The 23,525-nt window shown below is 36.5% G+C and overlaps 1 protein-coding gene across 1 annotated transcript; it reads left to right on the forward strand.

The window, feature by feature from the left end:
• Positions 1–229: 229 nt before the first annotated feature.
• Positions 230–20,210, forward strand: SLC25A46 (solute carrier family 25 member 46). The gene is made up of 8 exons (XM_045838020.1): positions 230–639; positions 3,400–3,442; positions 4,991–5,048; positions 7,265–7,342; positions 7,804–7,904; positions 13,364–13,420; positions 14,643–14,700; positions 18,294–20,210. The coding sequence occupies exons 1-8, from the start codon at positions 354–356 to the stop codon at positions 18,870–18,872; spliced, it is 1,260 nt and encodes a 419-aa protein (XP_045693976.1). The 5' UTR covers positions 230–353; the 3' UTR covers positions 18,873–20,210.
• Positions 20,211–23,525: the final 3,315 nt, after the last annotated feature.

Raw genomic sequence — 23,525 nt, forward strand, 5'->3', positions numbered from 1 at the left:
TCTGCATCTCCCATCCCTATTTCCTTTCGGCATTTCTGCGGTACTGCGTTCCACTAACTGCAGTGTTATTTCACCACCTCCTCCTCCCTAACGGCAACCGTTTAAGAGTTGGCCCCAGAATCCTGGCTTGCCTCCCTAGCAAGCGCGTCTCTAAAGACCGCCGGAAAAGGCTACGATCACGTGCCGTGAACTTCCGTGTTTGCAACGTGATTTCCGGTTGTCAATTTACCGGGACGTGGTGGCGGCGGTGGAGGAGGAGGAGGAAGAGGAAGGTTGTCTGTGTGGCCAGAAGTCGCCGTGGCCCCAGTGGTGGTGGGCTCCGGGTGGGCTCGTCTCATCCTGCTCCGTCTGCGATGCATCCACGGCGCCCGGACGGCTTCGATGGCTTGGGCTATCGCGGGGGTACCCGAGATGAGCAGGGTTTTGGCGGCGCTTTCCCTGCAAGGTCTTTCAGCTCCGCGTCGGACCTGGGCCACTGGGTGACCACTCCCCCAGACATTCCGGGTAGCCGTAACCTGCACTGGGGAGAGAAGAGTCCGCCCTACGGAGTGCCCGCCCCCACTACCCCCGAGGGCCCGGAGGAGGAACCCTTTCCTGGAGGCGGCGGCGGCGGCGGCAGCGTGCCGGTGCAAAGCAGCGGTGAGGGACGCTGGGAGCTAGGTAGGGGTGGGTGGAGTGGCCAGGCTGGGCCTCGCGGCCTGCAGACCCCACAAACCGCGAGGAGGGGCCTCCGGGGCCTCTAGGTTTAAAGCGCACCACACCCTCTGCCCTCTCTGCGTCCTCTGTCCTTGAGGCGGGCCTCCTGCCTCGTCCTCACTGAAATGTTTTCTCCGGGATCACCTCCAAAAACGACACCTGTCTTAGTATGGGCTGCGTGGTAGGAATTTCTGAATTCTACGGGCCAGGCGTATTACAGCCCGTGATCTATCTAAACCACGAAAGAAGGAATTTGGATTGCTTATCGTTCATTGGGAATCATGTGAACAACACCCAATTAAATGATCGCTGTATTTCTTTGATGTAATTAATTGGAGCGTTGTGTCTGCAGTTTTTCTGCACAGGCAGGCTTGGGCTCAAACCTGGCTCTGCCACTCCTAAAAGGTGAGGGATTTTGTAAAGGTCTCTGAGCCTTCACTTTTCTCATCTTTAATTAAAGTGGATGGAAGAATAACAGTTTTTTTTTATTAAGTGTTAAAATGAAGTATGAGTAATGCGTAGTGCAGTATGGAGCACATAGTAGGCTAAAAATACTTGTTTCCTTCCTTGTCCCTTTTAATCATAGGAATTGTGTCTTTTCTAGATACCAAACTACCCCCTGACATCAGACCCTGTTGTGGTAGAAGGGAAAATGTTTACACTTTCCCATTTTCTTCTGTTAACACTTAGGGTAATAACAAGTTGAACCTTAATCATTTTAATGAGTCACTTGAAATAAATAGAGAAATTGTAATTTTATTTTTTTAATTTTAAAGGGCTAAAATAACACTTTTTTATGTATAAGTTATAGATCCTAAATTCATGCAGCTCGATAAAGACTTACGGAACCGAGAAATGCCTGCACCTTCTGTTTTCCTTTTTTTGACTTAAAAATTCACTAAGGAGCGAAAATCACTGACACAAGATAAGACTTTGAATTCAAGACATAATTATTTTCTGTAGGATGTCAGAAGACCTGTGTTTTATTTGCCATATTGTGATTTAGATAATCAATATTTTCAATGTCTTTTTTTATTCATAAAAATGGAAATAATGGCTACCTCTTCCCATTCTCCTGAAATTGTTAGAATAGTAGATGATATTAGTAAATATGAAGTATATTTTAGACATGTTTTATTTTCATTTCTTCTCTTTTGACTTGTAGGCGCAGTAGTATTTATTTGATTTGGGTTAACTAGGAGGAGTAGACCCTGTCTAAATATAGTCTGGCGAGTGAATGATGTGGAGGAGAACCAGTGATTTAGTGTGATAACAATTGGCTTGTTTATTTTTCCTGTTTTTCTTCTTATTGGTCCCAGAAGTAGTACTGGAAAGTTATAAATTAGATAATTCAAAATGTGCATATGGTTGCTACATAGTTCTTCTTTGGCGGTAGAGTTTATCTTTTCATAATTTCTGCTCTGATGGTTACAATGAGGAGGAGCTCTTGATGAAACCAGGATTCTTTTAGCAACAGTAAGAGGCTGGTGAGTCTAATTACAAGGAGGTTAGACGCCTGAGAGCCTTACAGCGTTAATAGTAAACCTTCCTAATACCTTCCAGAAAATATCCTGGTATTTCCTGTTAACATTAGGGGATGATCAGTACACACAAAAAGGAAGGCTGAAAGGAGGAAAGTACCTTAACTGGGGCAAAAGAAGCTGCTGTCTCACTTGTATGGTTTTCAAAGGGTGAATCAAGTAGTTTCTTCAGGGACATGTTTACATGGCCTTGTTCTGACTGTAGGGAAATAGTGAGGACATTGCTTCATTTTAAAAATCAGGGAGGGGAGATGTGGCAAGAGAAGAGAGAATGGATGAGAGAAAATTATCCCTTGGGAATATTGTATTACAGCTGAAATTTGATGACTAGTCCCCTGGGGTTGTGAGATGCTATCATCATGATTTTGAGATTTTTTTTAGTCAAGAAGAAAATATTTTTTCTGTATTGATATGTGTATTGATATGTTCCAGCTATAAAGTTTCCTAGTAAGACTATAGAAATGCCATCAGCAGCAGCACACATGTATCCAGTAGTCTATCACAGAGACCTCGTTAAACAGCTACTCTCAAAATATTTAAAATTTGGGAAGCCATAGAAGAGAACCTTACTTACCCACTTTGATTACTCTTAAGTACTCTCCTCAAGTCAACCTTTGTGGTGTTTTACTTGTGAGTATTAGTTTAACATAGATGCTCTCCACCACTAACAGGGACTGACTAATTTTCCAGCAGGGGAGGTAAGGTTGTTGGTGTAAGTATCAGTTAGAGCCTTCTACAGAAAAAATTGTGTATTGTTTATTGTCAGGAGTGGAGAACTGGTAGCCCTTAGATTCTACCTACAGACGTGTTTGGTTTGGCCAACACAGTGTTTCAACACTTTTTAAAATAGCTGCCAATACTTTTTAATTAGAAGATGCTACATAAAAATGACAATATCTTTTTTAAAAATCATAGCTTAGAGCGTCTGAGCCCATGGTCCCTCGGTGCAACAGTGAATTGGGGCTAAAGAGCAGTTGTGCCTGCAACTCGCCACAGGCCCCAGTAAGTCCTTCACTCATCCAAGTGCCTTCCCTGGCCCCTATTGGAGTTTGACTTTGGGACCTAAACTTTAAATGAGTATTATGTTAGCAAAATACAGTTTTCTTGTTTTTACAGTAAATCTAAATATCAGTTATGAGTAATCTTATTTCTTCTATTTTAGAACAGTTGAGTAGATTTGCTGGATTTGGTATTGGACTTGCAAGGTAATGTTTTATCTAAAGATTTTTAATTTAAGTTTTTACTTAAAGTTTTTAATGTAATAATAAGTCATGAGTAGTGCTTTCTTTAGATTGTTCTTTGTAGCAGTAGATTAAATATTGAATAATATTTTGCAGGAAAAATGATTTTTTAAAATTTGTAAGTTGATTTTTCCTATAAAGCTAAAGAATAGTCATTGAATTTTATAATCACAAAATAATTTTGTGAGGAATATTGTAACACTTTTCATGTATCCAAAGAATAAATCAAATCTGATATCTCTTCCCCTCCAGAAAATGAGTAATTTTACATTGAAGATTGGTCCTAAAAAATTGAATTACAACAAGATATTTAGCAACATAGAGTCTAGGTTTTTTTACAATCAACATTTAATAGGCATCATTATTTTTTATTTTTAATGATTATTTTGTATAAGAAAAGCTTGAGGTCTTGATTATATGATCTTCAGTGAATACTGTGTCAAAAATACTATAATTGCACAAAGGCTGACATATCCTAGGATAACTCGTTTTAAACATTTTAATCAAGAAAAAATTATCTTATTTGCATGATTAAACTTGAAAATGTTAATGTCAATAGAAAAAAATTGTGTATTAAGATTTTTCTTTTAGAGTTAATTTTTCTTTAGCCTCACTGTTTAGACTTAAAACTGTTGTCCATTTGATATATTATTTTCTATGCGTTTATATATACTCACACATGTGTGAGTGTGTGTGTGTGTGTGTGCACAGCCCTGCAGGCATGTGAAACTTATAGTACTTAAGTCATGGTTATGGTTGTAACTTGTTTGTAGGGAATGTTTTCAGAAGAACTATTTTATACATTAAATAGTCATCAATTAACATGGTCATGGAAATCCTTGTAACTTAAAGGAAAAGTACATCAAAACCAAAATTTATAGAATGACATTCATGAAAAGTAGGTGGCTATTCTGATAGGAACTTTGTGCCTAAGACATTATCTGAAAGTAATTGAAAAGGGCATTTAAATTGTCTAGGAAAGGAGTTTCCCATATTACATACACAGAAATGTAGTTTCATTTTTATACTATACATTTTAGTATTACATATTGTTCTCTTGCCTACCAGTTTGCAGATCTAGCTTTAATTCTTTTCTTATTAATTTTGTTATTGGTACAATAATTTGCAAACATGTCTGTATTTTTTTATCTTTATTTTTGGACAGCTTTTTTTTTTTTTTTAAGAATTTTTTTATGTATTTGTAAACAGGGGAAGGGAGGGAGAGAGAGAAACATCAATGTGTGGCTGCCTCTTTCACACCTCCTACTGGGGACCTGTACCACAACCCAGGCATGTGCCCTGACTGGAAATCAAACTAGTGACCCGTTGGGTCACAGGCTGGTGCTCAATCTACTGAACCACACCAGCCAGGGCTCTATGTATTTTTTAATTTAAAAAATGGGAAACATAAAATAATGCGTGATTCTTCAAGCAAAAATAATTTCAGATACATATATGTTATAAATTAAATTTTGGCTATATTATATATATTTATAAATTATTCTTATATAGTCTCTTCACAGAAAATGTACTGGCTCATCCTTGCATTGTTCTACGCCGCCAGTGTCAGGTAAATCTACTTTCTATGACCTTCTAAACAATAATCCTAACCCTGATTTGAAGTACAGCACTCAGATAAATGGCTGAGGCCATGTAACCATTATTCCATGTGAAATGTACTAAAAGCTATAATATGTCAAGGTCTCAAACTTTTTCATCTTTGAAGCCTCTTAAGTTGTAAAAATTAAGATCTCCAAAGAACTTTTGTGTATATGGCTTATATCTATCACTATTTACTATTTTGAAAATCAGAACTGGGAAAATGTTGGTGTGTGTGTGTGTGTATATATATATTTTATATTTTAATTCACTACAACTAATGATAAACCCAGTAGATATTAAAATAGCATTTTTATGAAAAAGAAACACTATTTTTCCCAATATTTTTAACAGCTAGCATAATAGAAGACAGCCAGAATTTTCACATCTGCTTCTTCAGTCCATATGTTGCAATATATTGTTTCTGAAAGAAAAAAGAATGTCTAACCTTATAAACATAAGTATTTGAAAATAGGAGTATTTTATATTTCATTTTAGAGAATTGACAGATATTGTTTTTGATACCACGTCTAACTCAGTAAGTGGTAATGTCTTAAAGGTTATTTGCAATGTGAAATCTGAAACTACATCCATTAACTTTTTATACTTTGTTACATTAAAGTCTATTGATCTGTACTGCATGTGTAATGGATTTTTTACCTATGCATGATTCTCTTACATCACAAATTGATTAATTGAAAAATGTTGGTTTACCGAGTTACATAGGTCTTCCGAAAGTTATATAATCTTTTGATTATACAGTACTAAAAGAAAACATCATTGAAATCACTCCAGTCTCACAGAGAAGCGTTTCAGTGTTGGTAAGCTCTTGATGGTGGATATAGGTGTTCGAGAATTCTGATTTTTGCTTGTATACTCAAATATATCATTGGCAGCAAATACTATTATTTTGGATTTTTTAAAAAATCAATAAGCCGACTTTGTTCATTTAAAAAAACACATTTGTCCTCAATGTGAATAGCTTTAGTTGTGTTAGTTTTTCTAGAGGAAATAGTGGCCATGAGAAAAGTGGCTTGTGCAGCCTGAAGCTTCATTAGACAAGTACTTCTCCGCACAACAGCCATGTTACTTCATTGTGCAACATACAAAATATTAACTAGAAAAATGATATATACCCAAGCGTTAAGATTTTATAAAATTAATGTATTTTACTGCTTTAGCAAGGACATTGTGTAGTGAAAGTGGCTTTTTCCTCCTTATAAGTAAATAGGGTGAAGAATACAATTAGTACACGAATATAGTTTGCACCACTGTCTTGATTCACACTAAGGGTTAGCAGTTTACCCGTCACTGCTGTTACTCAAAATGTCAACACAAGGAGAAAGGCAAATCATGTTTTAGTATCAAGAAAGTAATTTTGAATTTGTCAATTCCCTTAAAGACTCTCAGGGGTCAGTTGACCACGCTGTGGCAAAACTCCTATAATATAACTTCCCTAGTTTGAAAATTGAGTTAGAAAAGATGTAAATAATTACAAATTAAGGGGTTCATGCTTAGCACCTAAAAATAAGTGATTATAGAAAAATAGCCATTTAAAAAGCATAAATAGTTATATATGCCCCAAAACACTGAATTTCAGACAGTTTTTATAAATTGCGACACTATGGCATTGTGATCCAGCGGATACATATATGTGTGTAACTTTAAAAACTGTTTTATGAAATAACTTTAGAGTATGTGATGCATCCTGATACTTTTAAAAGTTATTTCACTTAATAACTATTGGTCTGATTGCCTTTACTGATTTTATGATTTGCTAATTGTTTATAGCTTATAGTCTGAACAATACTGGCTATTGGGAGACACATATCTCCTCTTCCCTAAGTTCTTTGTGGTTCCCGTGTGTGAGAAAGCATGAGTGTTTTGTCACATTGAATGCAATCTGAGTGTTGAAGGAAACATAATGCCAAACAACAAGGCCTTTATTATATATTCTGTATTACTGTGTATGTTATGCATTGGTCTTCAAAATTGTATTTATATAACCACATGTCCTTTTAATAAGTTATTTAAAACACTTTCAAGAGTAATTTTGCTTATGTGTAATCTATGCTGACTTTCAAATTGAACTTTCGTTTGTGCTGTGACTCTGCTGTGTATCTTTTATGTCCTTGTTACTTCTTACCAAAACAATAACAAAATAATCATGAAATATCTTTTTTACAGGTTAACTATCATGCTCGGCATTACCATCTCACTCCATTTACAGTCATCAATATTATGTACAGCTTCAACAAAACTCAGGTAAGAATTAGTCTATAGATTTTATTAAAGTTATTTATAATATAAGTTCTATTTGGCTTTAATAATAATTAAAGCAACAATAATTTTTTATAATTTAGCTAATAAAAATATCTTAACTCTTGTACTAAAATTAATGTAACATGATAATGACATCTTTTTGATGTCACTGAATAATCAGTGAATTTACACCTTTGCCCAAAATTAAGTATTAGGGATATTTAATCAGTATTAGAGATATTTAACTAGTTGAAATGTTCATCTTGGCCTAAATGTAGGCTACCCGACAAATATTAAAATAATGTTAGAAGTTAATTTAGTTGAAGTTCTGTACTAAAATGTCCTTTTCAATAATGCCTCATTGAAAATATAAGTAAACATTTAGTATCGAGTTTTATTAAGACCCTTTTTGTATTTCTTTTTTAGGCATTAACAGAAGTAATAGTAAATTTTGTTCATTTTAGGGACCAAGGGCCCTTTGGAAAGGAATGGGAAGTACATTTATTGTCCAGGGAATCACACTTGGAGCAGAGGGAATAATCAGTGAATTCACACCTTTACCAAGGTACCTTTTGGGTGTTTTCTCAATAAAAATATGACAAAATATGATAGTTTCTAAAAATACTTTGAATGTGAAAACGTGACTTGCCTTAAGTAGCTAAGAGAAGAAACAAAATTAATTTTATTCATTATATCTTATTGAATAAAAATAAAGAAAATGCTTCCTGGTATAGTATCTATTGAGGTATACCTTTCAGCCCTTACTACTGTGTCAGCAAAAATCAACTAAGGAACAAATATGGCTGTGTGAGCAATTTCTGCTCTTTAAGTAGCCAGTTTGGTGAAGGAGACACATGTAAGCAAATTATAGTACATCGTGATTAGTGCTGTAATTAAACAAACCTCTTTCGGAGCCCAAGGAACACTTCTATAGTTATTGTCGGGGATATCAAAAAAGAACTGAAATCTGAGGTAGATCTTGAATTATGTGTAGGAATTGAGTTGGGAGAGGACAAGAGGATTTGAGTAGAGGTGACAGAATGCTCACTGGAGGTCAGAAGGTCTGGGTAATGCATCCTGTGCTTGAGAATAGTGGGCATCAGTAGAGTGGAATAACGGGAAGAGAGACTGAGGTGCTAGACTGAAGCACGCCAGTGCCTTTATAAGGGCCTTAGGACTTATTATCTGGAATTGAAACTCAAAGGGATTTGTTTTGTTTTGTTTAATGTGTGTGATTGGATTGAGGATACACGTAAGTGGTAGTGTAAACAAAGAAAGGACTAACTGGTAGACAGAGACTTGTGCAGAACTCTTACAGGAAACTGGACCAGAATGAGAAGGGTCTGCACTGTGGAACAGAACAGAAAGGGGTGAGCTGGAGAGACATTTCTGAAGTATAGGGTTCTGGCACAAATAAACAAAATCTTTTGTTATAAAATAATAAGCATGTAATTCTGTAACATAATAATATCACACTCAAGCACACCATATGACATTTTAGGTGAAATGTGCAAATTAAAACTATAAATGAAATGATTACATCCACACTATTACCCTACCAACCACACTCAAGTAGGCATTACTTCTGACAGACCCTGTACAACTGGTAATTGATAATAGATTGGGAATGGGCATATGGAAGAGTGAATTATCAGTAGTGACTGAGATTTATAGATTGGAATCAAGTTGAAGAATTCATGAAGAATAAGTTGGAATGGAAAGGAGATGAGGAATTTGACCTTCCATAGATGATGTTTGAGATTCTTATAAGACATTTATGTATCTAGGAGAAACATATCTTAAGTGGTTGGAACCATGCATCAGAGTCTTAAAATTTGAAGCTGGAGGCATAACAATGAATGTAGTGGCATAAAAGTAGCAGTTGAAACATTGGGATGGATGAATTTCCCTAAGGAGATAGTATAGACTAAATAACATAAAGTAGACCAAGCACAGAATCAACATCTGATCTCTATCTCCCACCCACGCCCCTCCCAAATCCTTCCCCAAACCTTCCCCAGGTGGAGTGAGTTAGACTGTGTGTTGCTCTACCCTGAAGTACCCTTTACTTTCTTGCATATGGCATTTCTCCTATCATTGACATCGGGAGCACCTATAACGAAGGTTATCTGTGTAATTGTCTCTCACAGAAACAATTTTGTTGAACTCCAAATTATTTAGACTCAGCTCACATTTGTAGTTGACTAGCATAAACATCCCACGATTTCTTCTCAAATTGTCTTTTCCTAATGACACCTCTGAATTCACTGACTTGAACACCTTTTTTTAAAAACAGTGAAATCTTTCTTCAGTAACTTCAGTTAAGTTTCTAAGCACGTGTGTGTTACATGCGTGCCCTTGAATCATCTCCTACACCTGGCAGGCTTGTGAATGAGTGGTGTCCACAACATTCTGTCCTCATCTGCCCTGCCCAGCTTCTGTACACGTGCTTATGAGTTCTGGTATGGAGTCAGTCTATCTCATGTTCGCTCTTCCTCCTTTCCCGCTGCCTTCTGTTTTCCCAGCAGTATTGTTTTTTCCAAAGAACCCACCTTCTTAGAATGTGTCCGAAATAGAACAACTGCAGTTTTCCCATTTTGCCTCCAATAATGTTTCAGGCTTAATTTATTCTAGGTCTCTGTAAAGATCTCCTTCAATAACATATTTCAAACAATTTAATTTTTTTTCTTATCGGACTCCTTCACTGTCCAACTTGCATATCCATATGTAGTAATTAGGAATACAAGGGTGTCGATGATCCTAGCCTTGGCCTCTCATGACACATCTTTGCTCTTGATGATCTTTTCTAATTCCTCCATTGCTGTGCTTCCAACTCTCAACCTTCTCTTTATGTTTTGACTGTAGTCTCCTTTTGAACTAAGGTAAGCAAATCATAGCACTAACAGAGTCTAAGAGTAGGAAAGAAAGACCCTAAGTTTAATTTTGGACAACGTCATTTTCTTTCTTTTTTTTTTTTTAAAGATTTTATTTATTTATTTTTAGGGAGGGAGGGAGAGAGAGAGAGGGAGAGAGAGAGAGAGAGAAACATCAATGTGCAGTTGCTGAGGGTCATGGCCTGCAACCCAGGAATGTACCCTGGCTGGGAATCGAACCTGGGACACTTTGCTTCCCAGCTCGTGCTCAATCCACTGAGCTACGCCAGCCAGGTTGGACAACGTCATTTTCAGGTGCTTTGCTCTATCCAGGTGGAGTTTTCAGTAGACAGATGATATATATAAGGTTGACGTATAGAGAAGTCTAAGCTGAAGATAACAGAAGATAATAGATGGATGAGATTGCCTAGGGAAGGAGTATTTATATCACATATAAAGTAAGAAAAAAAGACAGCTTGAGCCTCTAGAAACTCCAGAACGGTGGCTGAGTTAAGAAAAATGCTCCTGCAAGGAGTCTACAGTGCACACCCAAAGAGAGGAGAAAAACCAGAAGAGTGTGGGATAGTAGAACACAGGGTCAGAGAGTGCTTAGAGGAGAAAGGAATATGAGTGCCTGATGGTTGTGAAAGGACAAGTGAAGTACCTACTAAAAATGTCCATTGGATTTAGCCACATGGAGTTCATGGGAACCTTGGCAGGAGCTGTTTCTGTTAGAACAATGAGGTAGAAACCAATTTAGAGTGTGTTTAGAGCTGAGTGGGAAGTTAGGACATGGAAATAGCAAGATTAGAAAGTTGGCTGTGACCAGAGATGAAGTAGCTGGAAGATGAGAGGTTTGGGTTAGGTTGAGGGAAGATTTTTTAAGAGGGAAGCTATTTAAACATGTGAAACCAGAGGCAGTGGAAAGTAAAGACTGTTTAAATATAGAGTTATTTAAAAATTCTGTTGCTTTTTTGTATTGATTGTGCATTAAGTACATATATTTGTCTATCAAACGGAAAACTATTTTGAGAAAGAGCTTCTCAAGTTTGTTGCTTGCATGAAGGTCAGGTTTTGCTTATAAAAATAGTGAATTGTATTTGCATATATCTTGGTATCTAATAATGAAATATGAAAAGGTTTAATCAGAGTAGATTTCTACACTATCCTCTTTCCTGAAGCACTTAAATATGCTAATTTAAATTTCTAGAGCTGTGGCAATAAGTTATACCCATTTTATGAAGGAGTAGAGAACAGATACAAGGAAGAAAATCCTAATTTTTAAAAAAGATTTTATTTATTTATTTTTAGAGAGAGGGGAAGGGAAGGAGAAAGAGAGGAAGAAAAACACCAATGTGTGGTTGCCACTGGCATGCCCCAAACTGAAGACCTGGCCTGCCACCCAGGCAAGTGCCCTGACTGGGAATTGAACCAGCCACCCTTTAGTACGCAGGCCTGCACTCAGTCCCCTGGGCTACACCAGCCAGAGAGGAAATCTTAATTTTATTAAATATTTGATTCTAAATTCTATTTTTCTCTCTTTTACTTTAATAATCTTAATGATTTTTAGAATTGGCAGTAGTGATTAGTTTTGTACTCAAAGTGGAGGTGACCCAGTCCTTTCAGAAACACAGGTCACAGACTCATCTGTTCCTAATGCTAATGACAATTTTACACTTAAAATCAGTGTCATAGTGACCTGTGGTAATACTTTCTGCAGCCATGAAAAGACTAATAGCAGTGCCCAGATGATTGGCAAACCATGTAGCATATTTTGTTTTGTAATCATAAAGTCACTGTCAGTAAGATGAGAGACCTATTTTTTTTTTTTTTTTACATTTTTCAACTTAATCATTGAATGTCATTCCAGCTATATTTTTCTGTGGTTGTTCAGGCCTGTAGTATTCTAATATTAATCAGAACATGACCCAGAAGGCTCTCTAAGATCTTGTAAATCAGAAGTTGTTCTATTTTCTAAAAGTTTCTCTGCAGACCACTCAGTCTCAGGAAAATGTAGGAAAGCTCACATACTATAATGGTACTAGGTTTGTTTTTAGAGCACTTACGTTATTAGTGAGTAATTTTCTTTGCTTTTTTAATATAAAATCTATCTATTCCTTTATCTCCTTAGGTTGGTTGTATTCACTTAGTTGAGACAGAATGTTTTTCTGTTTCCTGCTGTGGCTGTTACGCAGTGTGTGCTGGTTTCCTCAGGGGAGCTGGTGGCAGCTGACATCCCCCTGGGGTCACACCTTCCTTTCTCTCCTTTCTCTGTCTCCCTGGCTCTCCTGCCACCTCTGCTTCCCTCCCCCTCCTCTTCATTTACCTTCCCTTTTGTCTCTCCGTGCTCTTTTCTCTTTTTTGGAATTTTCTCTTGATATCTTTTTCCTTTTTCTTCTTCTTCTTTCAGCTTGCCTCTCTTCCTTTTCTTCTCTTCCCTGGTTTCCAAAGATAACAGCCTCAATAGCAGGAAGCATGCAGTCCTGGATCTTGGTTCCAGACCTGGCCTTCTACCTGTCTGCTTCAAACATGTCCCTGGGATTTTTTTGGCCGTCATTTTTCTCATAAGTAAAACAAATGCGACCATACCTGCTCTGCTTCTGTCGCAGGATTCTCTGTTGTATCAGATGAGATGAGAGGAGGGAGTGCAGGCAGAGTGCAGACTTCAAGTCAGAGCCCAGGGTCGAGAACCCTGTGTGACTATGAACGTCATTCTGTATTACAGTGACTTCGTCTTGTTTTGTTTGCGATTCCCACTCTTACATACTTTTTAAAGCTTTCAACCCCCTTACCCTATTCCTTGTTTCCCTTTCCTTTTCCCATCCAATTTTTTCTCAACTTACCACTTTCATATCTCCTTTAATCTCTCGTGTTCATTTTTGTAATCAGTAATAACATCCTCCTTTGTCAGCCCTTTCTGTCAACACATACAAAAATACCTTGAACATTTTGTTTTTCATTTCAAACCACCACAATTACTTGAAGTGTGTCCCAGAAAGGAAAATACTCAGGGTTAGAATATATTAGGATACATTTCTCCTACAGATTCTCTTGTAAATTAAAACTGGTTACTTTTTTGAAAGTTGAGTGAATTCAAGACATTTTAAATAACATAGCTTTTGTTTTACTTAAATTTATGTTTATTTTTTAGGGAGGTTTCACATAAATGGAATCCTAAACAAATAGGAGAACATCTTCTACTGAAATCGTAAGTATCAAAAGTGGTATTAACATTGAATATTCCCATTAAGTTTTAGAGTGTTAGAGCTTGAAAAAAATCTTATTAAATAACTACACTGAAAGAAGTTAGAGCAGTGAAATATTTGTGGGACTAGAACTTCAAAAGGCCAAGTGACATAGGGTTTAGGAATAAAATCCTGAAATATATGTTATCTTTAAAATAAATCTTTCCAATTTGAAAGACTGAAATCAGAATCTAATTTTTCTTAGGAAGTCAGCAAAGGTCTTCAACGTTTTAACCCAAATTACCAGGAAAAGTATTATTATTATTTGGTTATTAATCAGAGATACAAACTTATTTGTGTGGTGATGAGCAACCTCAAAACCTTAGTGTCATTAAAATTTAGTCCTAAAGGCACTTAGTGATTTTACAACACTGACCATTTTTGTAGATTAGAATTTTACTCTTCACTTTTTAATTTTTTTTGAAGATTGTGAATTGGAAACCCCCCGAGCTTGCTGGCTCCCTCTGTGGGGGCATTCCAGCACATTATTACTTAGTGATGTTCCATTCACCTTGAAAACCACTACTTGCCAGGACCTGGCCCCATAGGGTTAGGTAAGTCCCACCTTGATATTATTTTAAAATAACTATATTTTGCAGGCTTGCAAAGTTGTAATATTACTCTGTCTAAATATTAGTGGTAGGAGACAACTTTGCAAAGCTGTGCAATATCATTTTTTAATAATAAAAGGGGACTTCACTTACCATAGAAGACTGACTTAGCTTTGCTGGGTGGGGAGTCTGGAAATGGATGATGATAATATAGGGTAATAGCAGAACAGTGTACTTGTTCAGATATGACTAAAAAGACAAGCAGTGGAATGGGTCCCTCATCCTAAATTTTAAGTTTCAGTGTTACAGGCTACTTAGCTGTGTGCAGGTAGATGTCCAAACAGTGACTCATAAACTAGCCTACATTTTATAGTGGTTTAAAATAAAATCTATTTTCTTTGCAGCCTGTCCCTGCATTCTTATTAATACTTAATTTTTTATCTCTAATTGTTGAATAAAAATTCCATGTTACGGGTCTCTTAAGTATCTTTAGGCTACAGGTATTAATAGTTGAAAACCTTGAAAATATTCAGGCTTCAATATAAATTATGTTGGTACATTAAAATGTATATTTAAAAATTCAGCATAAGCATCTTATTCCAGTGTACTAATAAATTTGTTTTAATTTCTACAGCTTAACTTACATGGTGGCAATGCCTTTTTACTCAGCAAGCCTAATCGAAACAGTACAGGTGAGCTATTTTTTATAGTCACTTTTATTTAGTAATATTTTTGGAATATTAAATATGATTGTAAAGGGAAAAATTTAAGACAGTATGGTTTTAAAATTCTATTTTGCAGATGCACATATGTCAAAGGTTATATACTAGCACATTGTTGATGAGTGTGTTTCCTTTGCAAACTTACTTCACACTTTTAGTTTTAATTTTTTAATCTCTGCATAGACAGCTGGACTCTTCATTCAGATATCTCAGAACCCAGCTTATGACTTGCTCTAAAATACAAAGAATTCATAGGGTTTTTTTTCACTTTTTAAGACTTTTAAGCACAACTCAATGGTTATGGCTTATCATAAGACAATAAATCACCTAAGCATACAACATGATAAGACAGTCACCCTACTAGTGAGCAGGTAGTAGTTTGCACAGTAGTTTACTAATAGCATTCTTTTTAAATATGCCTTTTAAAGAGCATTTGATGCTATGGTATGTTAAGTGCTACAATGCTAAAGAAATCTCCCGCTAGTGTTTTAAATTGTTTTACTATTTCTAACCACATGGTGGCACTTCAAGTACACCAGATTAAAATACTTTCTGACCACATGGTTCCTACACTTAAACCTGTAAAGGAAGGCGGGTGAGCAGGGCAGGCGAGAGTAATGGGGGGGAAATGGGGACACCTGTAATTGAACAGTTAAAAAAAATTTTTAATGTTTAAAACAACAACAAAAAACAACTGTAAGGTGAAGATAGTTTAACTTTACCTATACACAAAATCCAATTGTGTATCACCTATCTTTCATAGCACATGTTTGTCCTCAATATGTGTGAGTTCCTTCTCTCTACAAAACCCTCACTAGTCAGCCTTTCCTCTTCTAATTACTCTTTTCCACTTAACTGTTTTTTGGCCCCATTATTTATTTGTTTGTTTGTTTGTTTATTTTTTAGAATTAATTTCTGTTAACCGAAGTTAATACCTTGCTACCCAAATACACTTTCCTCTCCTCTTACATTTGACATTGTGTTAAATAAATGCTAAAACCTTTGTATGGGGCTGCAGCTCATAGTTATTACTTTGTGAGATATCCTCATACAGATAAGGGGGGAAAATAGCAAGTTGGTTATTTACGAAAAAACAGTTAAGTAGCATGATATATTGGAGGGAAACAAGTTTTAGATTTAGACAGACCTATATCAGAGTCACATTTCTGTTTAGATCTGTGACATTAAACAAATGTCTTACCCTTCCTAAATCTTAACTTTCTGAGCTATAAATACTAAATGAGTAATTAATGTAAAGTACCCTGCTCACTGTGTGTGTTTTTTTAACCCAATATCCACTTCCTCTTTTTCCTGCTCCAGGTTCTACCTACTGATTGCCTCATTTTGATTTATTTTGTCTGATTTTCTAGAAACCTTTTTTTTCCTTCTTAGATTTCTCCTCTTGCATATCTGTCTTTTACAATACACAGATATTTGGGAGAACATTCTAAGCAAAGGGAAAGCAAGTGCAAAGACCCTGAGGTAGGATGTATCTCGTGTGCTGAAGGAGCACAAAGGAGGCCGATATAGTTGAAACTCATTAGGTGGGTTCTGAGAGTTGAGAGGGGGAGAAATTATATAAGACTTCGTAGGTCATTACAATAATTTAGCCTTTATTTTGAGGGAAATGGAAAGTTTTTGGTGGATTAGAACCAAAGAGTGACGTGATCTAGCGTATCCTTATTAGGATCTCTTTGGCTGCTCTATTAAAAATAGACTAAAGTGGGAAAGGGTCAGAGATAGGGAGATGGAGTAGGTTAGGAGACGTCAATTTAGTTCATGGTTTTAAATATATCCCGTTTACTGGAAACTCACATTTACATGTCCAGTTTGGAGTTTTTTCTTACAGTCTAGATCGTAAACTCCACATTTACACCTTAGACCTAACATTTCTGAACTCTTGATCTCTCCCTCAAAATGCTACCCCACCCATGTTTCCCAATTCAGTAAAACGCATGGCCGGTCCCCTTCTCCTGGCCAACAGCTTTGAGGTTATTTTTCACTTCTCTCTTTTATAGCCCACATCTGATCCACCAGCAGTTCTTATTGTCTGTAATTTTAGGATAAAAGCACAATTGAAGCACTTTCCTTGCATTAATACCTATGGTCTAGTCTCCCATCTTCTCTCCTCCAGATTATGCAGTAACCTTCTAACTGGCTTCCCAGCCCCTGCCCTTGTTCCCCTCTGCACAACAACCAGCGTTAACATCAGGTACTTCTTGTCCAGCTTCCACGTAAAGTCACCCAGCTATTTTCCCTCTGACTAAAAGCCAAAGTCTACCTAGTGGAATAGTATGGCCCCTGACTACATTTTTCACTTCATTCACTTCTTCAGTCATTGCTGTAGCCATGTTGACCTCTTAACCTGTTCCTTTTCTGACTGTCCGTGACTAATCTGTATCACAAACTTTGTTGTACATGTCCTCAAAACTATAAAAAGACAGAGACATTGTAGATGATAATGACTAACATTTATTAAGTGCCTTCTGGCTTCAGGCCTTCTTTCATTTAGTGCTCCCAGCAACTCTGGGCATGAAAGGTGGGTGGTACTAATTCCATGTTTATAGAATAGTAAACTGACTCTTAGGAGAAGTTAAATAACTTTTCAGTGGTCACATAAACAGTAAGTAATGGAGGCGGGGTGCAAATCCAATTGTAAGAACTCCAAGCACTGAACTGCCTCTTTAAGTGTCATGTAGTTAATCCTCTTCCAAATTTAGTTCTAAGGAGCATCTTGAGGTTGGGGAAACCAGATGTGTCCCCCCCACAGCTCCTTCCCTGTTCCCCTTTTCCAATAAAAATAGCTCCCAACTTCACTGCTATCTGTTTTATACAATTTCTTTTTTTCTTTTTTCTTTTTTCTTTTTTCTTTCATAGTTTTTATTTCATTTTGTTGTTCATGCTGTTACAGCTGTCCCACTTTTCCCACCTTTGCCCTCTTCCGCCCAGCCCGCCTCTCCACTTCCGTAGTCAGTCCCCTCACTGTTGTCCATGCGCATGGGTCCTTCATGTATGTTCTTTGACCCCTTCACCTTCTTTCTTTTTTTCTTATATAATCTTTATTATATTTTTTCCATTGCCATTTAGTGCTCTTATACCCTCCTCCCCTCAGCAGTCACCTCACTGTGGTCCATGTCCATGAGTCCTTTTTCCTTCCTGCTCCATCCCTCCACCACCAACTTCCCCCTACCACTAGCTGCCTAACTCCTAGGTAACATTTGAAGTCTGCAAACCATTGATGTTTTCGTTCTTTAATTAGTTAGTTAGGACTTAAAAGCGACCTAGCCCTAGCTGGTGTGGCTCAGTGGATTGAGCACTGGCCTGTGAACCAAAGGGTCACTGGTTCGATTCCTAATCAGAGGTTGTGGGCCAGCTCCCCAATATGGGGTGTGTGAGAAGCAACCACACATTGATGTTTCTCTTCCTCTCTTTCTCCCTCTCTCCCCCTCTCTAAAAATATAAATAAATACAATCTTTTTTAAGAAGGGATCTGAAAAGAGCTCTTTTTTTGTGGAAAAATAAGCAAATGTTAACTTTTACTCATTTTGTCATTTTTATTTTAGAGTGAGATAATTCGAGATAATGCTGGAATTTTGGAATGTGTTAAAGAAGGCATTGGAAGAGTGATAGGCATGGGAGTGCCTCATAGCAAACGACTGCTTCCTCTTCTCTCCTTGATCTTCCCTACTGTGCTGCATGGGGTTCTGCATTACATCATCAGCTCAATCATTCAGAAGTTTGTCCTACTAATTCTAAAGAGAAAGACTTATAATAGCCACCCCGCTGAAAGCACTAGCCCAGTGCAGAGTATGTTGGATGCTTATTTTCCAGAACTTATTGCTAACTTTGCTGCCAGTCTTTGCTCTGATGTTATACTTTACCCCTTGGAAACAGTGTTGCACCGCCTTCACATTCAAGGAACACGCACAATAATCGACAATACCGACCTTGGCTATGAAGTGCTTCCAATTAATACGCAGTATGAGGGGATGAGAGACTGTGTCAATACCATAAAGCAGGAGGAAGGAGTTCTTGGCTTTTATAAAGGGTTTGGTGCTGTGATTGTACAGTACACACTGCATGCAGCTGTTTTACAGATTACCAAAATTATTTACTCTACACTTCTTCAGAATAGCATTTGAGGTTTAAGTTCCCGGTTAGCCTAAAAGACATAATCTGGACAGTTTGTTATGAAATTGTGAGGGATAAAAGTGAACACTTGGGGGAAATGGATTAGAAAGTGAAACTGGTAGAGGAAGCCCACGCTGATTACAGCAACTTTTTTTTTTTAAGGCATAGGTATCATCTTTGGATCAAAAGTATTCCAAATTCAAAAACTCAGTAAAAATAACACTCATGAATTAAATTCTAGCTAGTGCAGCATGCATACTGAACTAAAAATAATCTTGGGCAGAAGCAAAAAGTCAGCAAGCAAAAAATTCACAGTGCTTAATTATTCCATCTGACTTTAATATTTCTTACATGTTTATTTTACCTTCTTGATTGATACTGCTATGTCATCCTTAATACAGGGTGTAGTGTGGAGAGGTCATAGTTTACCTTTAAGCAAATAAATCATGTCACCTGTGATGATGATGAAAAGGATTAGATTTGTCAATCTGTAATCAGGAGTTGGAGTTTTAAATTGTATTGCCCCTTCATAACCTTTTAATGGCTGCATATTTATTATATAAAGCCCTTTATGTGCACACAAAAACTTGGAATTTCCTTCAACAGATTTTTTACTCTTAGATCAGCTTATTGCATAAAACAAAGTCACACACTTTCTGCTTGAATATCATAATAAAATATTACAAGCCAGGGTACCCAAAGACTAAAGACAGACAGTGCACTTGTGCGCATCCAGATGCAGCGTTTACATGCCCCAGAAGCTTAATATTCGTCATGTGTTTATAAAGCTTGATTTGCTTACCTAATTATGTGAATCATCAGGCTGTTTTTTAGAGCTGCTCTTAACAGAGATAGAAAATAAAATAATCATGACAAACATTGCTGTTTCTAAATTTACAGATTGTATAATAAAAGGAACGTCACTTGCTTGCATTTCTGAATGACTTGTCTTAGTGGAGACACCATCAAAATTCACCTGGGAATTTGTGCCTCTGGCTTTCTGTGAGGTCATCATAAAACAATATTTCAGCTTTTATTTTCTTCCAGTTTTTGTTTATAATTTCATACCCCAAACTAGATATGCGCAAAGGGAAAGGCAGGTTTGTTCTTACTGTCTTGTTTTTAAACTTGCGTGGATGAATACTGAAGATAAATACGGACTTTAGAGGAAGTTTGTCCTTTTTATGGATGAGGAAAAGAGAGAAATTTCAACAAATAATCAAAAAAATTGTTAACCCATTTAATAAAAAATTCTGTATGTTCCTAATGGGTGAAGCTCTTTGTATAGTAGTAAAATGATATGCGTTTGACTGATTCATCATTAAACATTTTGAAGTTTCATTTCCTCATGTGCGTGGTCACAGTTCATTACTAAAGCGTAATGACTCTGCACTGATACTTTCTAACCTGGAATGCATACCAACAGATTGATTGTACTTGTTAAGTATCAGCAAAATGGTTACTTTTTGTGATTAAAAGTATTGGAACCAAAAATGATATCCAAAAAGTGTGAAACAGTATTTAGGTAGCAAGTCTTTCTTCTATCTTGTGTTGTATGTATTTTTAAAATTACTGAAACACTTAAGTTTTCCATTTTTAACTTTCACCAAGAGGGGAAAAATAAACACCACTGATCATGTGTTGTATTTTATGGTTACTCCTTCAGAGTCCAACCTATGGCATTTAAACTGTATTCATTGCTTTTGAACTAAGTTTTTAGATCCTTATATCTCAAACTTCCTTAAAAACATTCATTTTTATTAGGGAGGTGGTTTCAGACCAGAGTAAACGTCTAAAAATTGCAAGTTATGGGAAATTTCTGGGACAGAATCTGTATGGAATCAAGTATTTACTAGTAAAAATCTATGGAATCTTTTACCCAGCTGAAAATTAGGCATGTCAAGGTGACTGGATGGAGTTAGCATGAAGATTCAGTTACACGAACATTCCACTGAGACTGACAGCCTGAAGCCCACACAAAGGTTAGTCTTATTTTCTGTCTCTGGACAAGGAACACAAATTAACATTAAAACTAAAATTGAAACGTTGAAAGTAAAATACTCAAATTTTTACTGCCATTCCAAATTAGTTGAAATATAAACATCTTTAACATTCAAGCACTGAAATGCTGGCCAAATACATGTTTAAGTACTGACTTTAGAGAGGAGTAAGTGAAATAAATTTTGACATGCTCTTTCTCATTTAAAAATTGCTTTATTTCTTCAGCACGTAGGTGCCAAAAGCAAATATCCATGCACTACATTTCTTAATGTGATAATTCAGAATAGTATTTTTTAATTCTGTATGATTAATATATATTATGAATACAATTCCATTAAAATGTTGCAGAGGCCCACTGGTCCTTTTACATAATCTGACTTTGGCCACGGGGCTGAAATGTGCTATGCTTGCCTTACATTGTACAATTTCTTAATTTTAGATATTCAGAAACCGATTGAATTAAAAACAAACATAATAAATATTAACTTTGTTAAGTGAATTTGTTCATTGATTTGCTAAATCTGTTTATAAATCTCTTTACTTTGAGATACTTGGGGCCTATGAAAAGTAAGTCCTAAATTTATAAATTCAGTCAAGCCTTTAAACTTTCAGCATTAGATGTCACAAATATAGTAAAAAGTGGCCAATTTCAAAACTGCTAAAGTGACTGCGGGTTGGGGAATTCGCTACCCCAGCCAGTGTTTTCGGAAACAAAACTGGAGAGATTAGAAGTCTCGCTCATGTGCCCAATGACTCAGAGCTGTTTTTTTTAGCACGGCCTTTGTTGTAACTGCACAAAATATTTACTTTACAGCTTGTGCACAAATGCTTCAACATTTGTGTATTCATAAATCTCACAAAGTAAAACAATATGCTGCTTTGACACTGGTTTTTTTCAACTGAGGTTACGGGGGTATTTGACCTTGGTTTGCTTACTCCCATGTTTTAACATAAAAAAAGACTACTCAGCTGGCTCTTGTAAAGCTAAGAGGTTTGAATTAATTATTTTCAATAATACATAAGCAAATAAAATCCTCTTGGTCACAATTCACATTGCACTAGAATTTGAATGATTCTTTACTTTGGCATATCTGCTTTCTCTTTCAAATAACTGTACATTTCGCTTTCTCTAATGTATTGTAATGTCTTTCATTTGAGTCATTGAGTGTCACTGATATGGTACCAAGTTGTATGGCAGAGTGACAAAAATTTGTGATTTGTCAATGACTCATGTTAATATTACCTCAAGCAGAAGAGGTGTTTTGTCTGTATGTGTGTTTGGGTTTTTTTTTAAAAAAGTTGTTTTTGTCTCACTGGTGTTTTAAATGTTTTCAATAAATGGTGTGATGTGAAAAGGTTCAATAAAATTATTGAAATAAAACTAGTATTTTTCTCTTAGTGATGCTAGAGAACTATGCATCTGTTGGTGGTGTAGGGGTGAGAATACATCACCCCAAAAATACTACATTGGCATTTATTTTGATTTAAAGGCATTTGAGAAACAGCAGTGCAAGGAGACATCCTCCCCCTTCTTGGCCCCCCTGACAGTTAAGTACGAAAGCTCTCATGTGAAATAAAGCCCCCTTACCCCAGAGACGTGGAGTTTAGGGCTGAAAGGACAGCGTACATATACCTCGTTAATTCCTCACCATTTACTGCCCCAAGCCCAAACCCTCTGCCCTGTCAATTCTTCACAAATGTGTTGTTTCAAGGTCTAAAAGATAATAAAACTTCCTACGTTTACTTCCTTGAGTCATGTTTTATAGGGTTTCTGTACAATATATACAAACAAATTTATTTTTCTCCTGTTAATTTGTCTTATGTCAGTTATGTTATTAGACCAGCCAAAGAACATTCAAGGGAAAAAGAAAAATGTTTCTATGCCTAGAGTGATGGAAGTTAGATTTTTGTAAACAGAAATGAAGAGGAAGAAAAATAATATATGTAAAGTTTAACTTTTTTGCCTTCCATTTAAAAAATCCTGTGTTAGTGGTGTTTTATGAATTCGACTCCAAAAGCATGAGAAAAATAATGGGACTACATCGAACTAGAAGCTGCACAGCAAAGAAAACTACCAACAAAAGACAGACATCAGAAGACGTTTGCAAACTATTTCTGATAAGGGCTTAATATCCAAAATTTACAAATTTACAAAGTCTACAACAACACAATTAAAAATGGACAGAGAATCTGAACAGACATTTTTCTAAGGAAGGCATACAGACAACCAACAGGCATATAGGATGCTAAACATCACTGTGAGGGAAATACAAACCAAAACCACAGTGAGAAATCACCTCGCACCTGTTTAAATGGCTGTTATCGAAAAGAAAATTGGCAAGGATGAGGAGAAAACGAACCCTTGTACACTGTGAGTGGAATTGCACATTGGTACAACCACTATGGAAAACAATGTGGAGGGTCCTCAAAAATTTAAGAATGGAACTGCCATATGATCTAGCAACTCCTTTTCTGGGTATTTATCCAAAGAATATGAAAACACTAACTTGAAAAGGTATGTGCACCCCCATGTTAATTGCAGCATTATTTTTACTAGCCAACAGATGGAACGATCTTAGTGTCCACTGACAGATGATTGAGTGAAGAAGATGTGATATATTACATACAATGGAATGCTAGTCATTCAAAAAAAAGATAAAATA

Source organism: Phyllostomus hastatus, unplaced genomic scaffold (assembly GCF_019186645.2).
Source record: "Phyllostomus hastatus isolate PE091 unplaced genomic scaffold, TTU_PhHast_1.1 phas_contig_254, whole genome shotgun sequence".
In the NCBI taxonomy this organism is placed as follows: Eukaryota; Metazoa; Chordata; class Mammalia; order Chiroptera; family Phyllostomidae; genus Phyllostomus; species Phyllostomus hastatus.